Below are 4,225 nucleotides of genomic sequence, written 5' to 3'. Positions count from 1 at the left end.
CAGCAGGATGAGAATTTGGCCCACTCTAAAGTACTCTAGCGCCCTTTGGGATGGAAAGGAAATGGATTCATGTAGGAGATTTAACTGTTTTAACACGCCCAAAAATAAATAAATAGGCAGGAAACCCGGCGGATGGTGCAGTGGACTGGGATTCAGGAGACCAGGACTCTGTTCCCAACACTGCCACGGCTTTCTGAGAAACCTTAAGCAAATTGCTTCACTTGTTTGTGCCTCAGTTTCCCAATCTGTAAAATGAGATTATTGCTGCTGACCTCCTTGATACTGATGAACCGTGATATGTAAGATCTAGATATACTTATTATAATTAAGATTCCTCGCTTACATTTCCAAACGCCAGCCCTAAAAATGAAGGTAATTGACAGTTAAGGAAATATGAACACTCACATTTACTTTCAGGTCAAACAACCAAGCTTCAAAATAGCCAAGGGCTACTGGAAGTCTCCCAGTCAGATTTTCAGAAATGGTCTCTGATTCTGGGTGTCCACCTTGAGATGCTTGGCATCTGAATTTTATGAGCACCCAGCACTCTGACTGAAGTCAATGGGAGCGCAGCACCCCTGAAAATAAAGTCTATGATGACACAAGCAGGGCAGCCAAGCACTGAGACGCACCAAATCAGAGCAAGAGGCAAGGGTTTTTGTAGGCGAGATCTTTTATTGGACAAACTGCATTGTTGGGATAGACTTTGGGGTACCAAATACCCTTCCTTGGGTCTCAAAATCAGAGGCCACTGTAAAAAATAATGAGGCTGAAGGCCTTGTCTACACTTGGGTTTCTGGTGCCAGGCTGGGATTTGAAAAACCTGGGTTTAGTCTCCTGCTCTGAGACAGACTTCCTGTGTAACCTTGGGCAAGTCACTTATGTCCACTGTCTCTACTCTTCATCCACAAAGTAAGTCCTGCTTCACAGGTGTATTCTGAGGATAAACACCTTTAAAACGTAAGGGGCCATATAAGTACCTAAGGTGGGTGGGTGGAAGTGCAGTGCTGTTTGCACCAGTGCATAGGGAAAACAACCACATTGTACCTGACACTGCTCCTGTATAAACCCTATGAATACCCAAATAAGACAAGACCTAAGTGCGTCCACTGTGGTTTTCTAAAGTGAAATGTGACAGGGTAATTACAGGAATTAAATTCCTGCTAAAGGATGAAAGCCCAGTGCAACCTTAACTGTTGAATCATTCCTAATGTCTGTGTAACAGCCAAAGCAATTATCCAAAGCAAGCTCATCTGGTTTCATGCATGAGGCTCTGGCAGTTCTTTCATTCAGTTGATCAGTATGATAAAGTCATGTGGCAACTGGCTGATCAGGGTCTATCTTTGCTTATCAGGTTATTACTTACTCTGGAGACAAGGTTTATAATGACTTTAACGTTGAGCAGAAGGGTCGCTTTTCCTTCAACTCTAATTTCCTAGCTGGAGATGCCTCCCTACAGATCATATTTCTGCAGCCCAGCGATGCGGGACAGTACACGTGTAAAGTTAAAAATGCCGGGCAGTATGAATGGACTCACATCACGCTGAAGGTTCTAGGTAAGGTCGTTCTGTTGGTGTCTAAAAAAAAAACCCACATTAGATTCAGTTCCTTCAAGCAGATTTATTTCAGCATGGAAGAGATACACCTGGGCTGTCTCCCAGTATCTCATGATCAAGTTTCATGCTCAAGCCTTACATTTGCCTTTGCATTTTTCTGGTGAAGGACAGCCACAGAGAGGAGCTGAAAGCGCTCTTTGTAGGTCAGTGTAACCTCCTGCAGAATGATAGCAACCTTCCTTTCCAAAGCATCTCTCTGATCTCATCCTAAAAACTGGAATGCCGTTGTAGCTGTGTGGGCAATGACCTCATAATGATGTCATCGGAGGCCTCTGGATCCAAATCTCAGCACCAAGAACTGGCTCCAAGCCTGACCAAAGCAAGATGCTGGGGTTGGCATTTTGCCTCCTTGGTTGAAAGGGTTGTTTTTGAGTATTTTTAGTAAGTAGGCAATTAACCTAGAGACCAGGGGATGTGGTACCCTGATGGGAGGATGAGGAAGAAGAAAGGGGAAGGAAAGGAGAAGCAGGTCACAGCACATGCTGAATGAAGGGGAAGTGTGATGAAAAAGGTTTGGCAATACAGGGGTGACCCTTAAGGTAATGACAGGGATTAAGCCCACATCTCAAATTTTCCTGAGTCATTCATGGGAGTTGTAGATGGTACCTAGATCCCAAAGCTGATGCTTTGGCCTCCCTTACCCTGGTATAAATCCTGATGGGAGAATTGCACTGGTGCATCAAGTTATTTCTGTTTCCTCACCTCAGACTGCAGGAGGAGTCATTGCTGCAAGGGCCCCAAAATAATGACCATCAGGTAGCAGCAGGCTTCATTGACACACCCAAGATGGCTCAATGGGAAAAGCAGCTCTTAGAAAGTGCTGGCAATAACGTCCTCTTGCTCCCTGGTCGTGAGGAGCCAAAGAAAATCTGTACCCTGCTAGCAGAGTCAGCTGCATTTCCAAGAGTAGGGTTACGGGCATATTTCCAGTTCCAAAAGAGGACACCTGTTGTGGGGACACCTCACTCCTGACCTGCAGACCCCTGTCTCTGCTGCTGCCCCTCACTCCCAACCTGCAGCCCCCTGGCCCTGTAGTGCCCCTCGCTCCCAACCCGCAGACCCCGGCCCTGCCAGTGCCCCTCACTCCCAACCCACAGTCCCCCAAGCCTCAAAGCCATGCTGGTGCCCCTCACTCCCAAACCGCAGCCCCCGTCCCTGCTGCTGCTTCTCCTGACCTGCTGCCCCCTGGCCCTGCTGCTGCCCTGCACTCCCAACCTGGAGCCCTGGCTCCCCCCCCCAGCCATGCTGGAGGGGGCTCCCAGCTGCTCCTGTCCCAACTGGGCCGGAGCACAGTGACTGCAGTTCATGCAGGTGATAGCAAAGCGAGTCTGGTCCTGGCATGGATGGGAGGGAAGAGGGGAGGCCTGTGGCACCCCCTGCCCTGGGCTGGGGCTCCAGTGCCATGCCAGGTGGCCTGGCCACCCCCAGGCAGCATCTCCCGGCTGGCCCAGCCCTGCGATCACGGGCACTGGCCCCAAATGTATGGTAACCCTATCCAAGAGCAAGCCTTGGTTCTTCTTATTGAATACGGTCATTGTGGTGGGGGGGTTCCCTGCTTTGCTCCCTAAGGTGAAATCCTGGCCCCGCCAAAATAAGTGGCAAGAGTTGCATTGATTTCAAAAGTTGACTATTGCTCCACAACCCCTTCTCTTTCAGAGAAACCTGCCAAGCCCAAATGCTGGATAGAAGGTGATTTATCTGAAGGAAAGGAAGTCTCCTTGCAATGCAATTCAGCCTCTGGCACAGCTCCTATCACATACCAGTGGCAGCGTATAACTGATGAGGAAGGAAAAGTTGGACACCTCCCACCCACGTCACGAGTCAGTAAGTCATGCCATTCTTCCTCTTAATTCTCATTGTGCTTCAGCAAACAAAAAAAACCGTCCCCACACAAAAAGTGGGGTGTAGTTTTTTTGGGATGTGGTCAGAAGTGCTGAACCTAAAAAAGTGGCAGCGGCTGGGCCAGGGGGCAGAGCGAGGGGCATCCGCAAAAAAAAGTGGGGTTATCTTCTCTTTTTCCCCCACTCTCAGATCTGCCACTAACTGATGTTGTAACACTAGGCAAAAAACAGAATTCCTTTTGGACATGTGCTAGGTGCTGTACATCCCTATAAGAAAAAGGCTGCCCCTGCTCGAGAATCTTATAATCTAAGTGTTTGATTGTACTGCTTGATGACCCAGAATGACCCATGCTAATTGTTCATTCATTTTAAAATGACTTTTGCTTAAAAGGTGGTAGAGGAGCACAACTTATTTGCTGTCTGTTAGTAAGCAGTTATTCCTTTTCCCATTGCAGCTAAACCCATTTCCAATACTGGAACTTAGTGTGGCAGGTGTCGTGCAAACATGCGGTAAAAGAGCTTGCACATGAGATAAAAAGAGCTCTCTGCACCAAAGAGCGTGTGAGTTAAATGAACAAGACAGACAGAAGGTCAGAGAGGAAAGAGAGGCAGTGAGAAGTGACTTAAGGACACAGCACAAGTCAGTGGCAGAGCTAAAAATAAACAAACTGCTGTCTTCTGTGCCAGTACAGTACCTTGTCTGTTGGGCCAGACTTCCTGCCTATTTTTATTATTGATTAATTTTTTTTATTGATTAATAGTTTCTTT

The 4,225-nt window shown here is 47.5% G+C and overlaps 1 protein-coding gene across 1 annotated transcript in view; it reads left to right on the top strand.

Annotated features, from left to right (window-relative positions):
* The window catches only part of CLMP (CXADR like membrane protein), a 65,237-nt gene that overhangs the window by 54,180 nt on the left and 6,832 nt on the right, over window positions 1–4,225 (top strand). The window contains exons 3-4 of the mRNA XM_025200014.1: window positions 1,355–1,556; window positions 3,273–3,436. Coding sequence (XP_025055799.1) covers window positions 1,355–1,556; window positions 3,273–3,436 — 366 coding nt within the window. The remainder of the gene's footprint in view (window positions 1–1,354; window positions 1,557–3,272; window positions 3,437–4,225) is intronic.

This window comes from Alligator sinensis, unplaced genomic scaffold (assembly GCF_000455745.1).
Source record: "Alligator sinensis unplaced genomic scaffold, ASM45574v1 scaffold278_1, whole genome shotgun sequence".
Lineage (NCBI taxonomy): Eukaryota > Metazoa > Chordata > Crocodylia > Alligatoridae > Alligator > Alligator sinensis.
The sequence above is the reverse complement of the archived record's forward strand: the minus strand, read 5'-3'. Positions and strand labels throughout refer to the sequence as shown.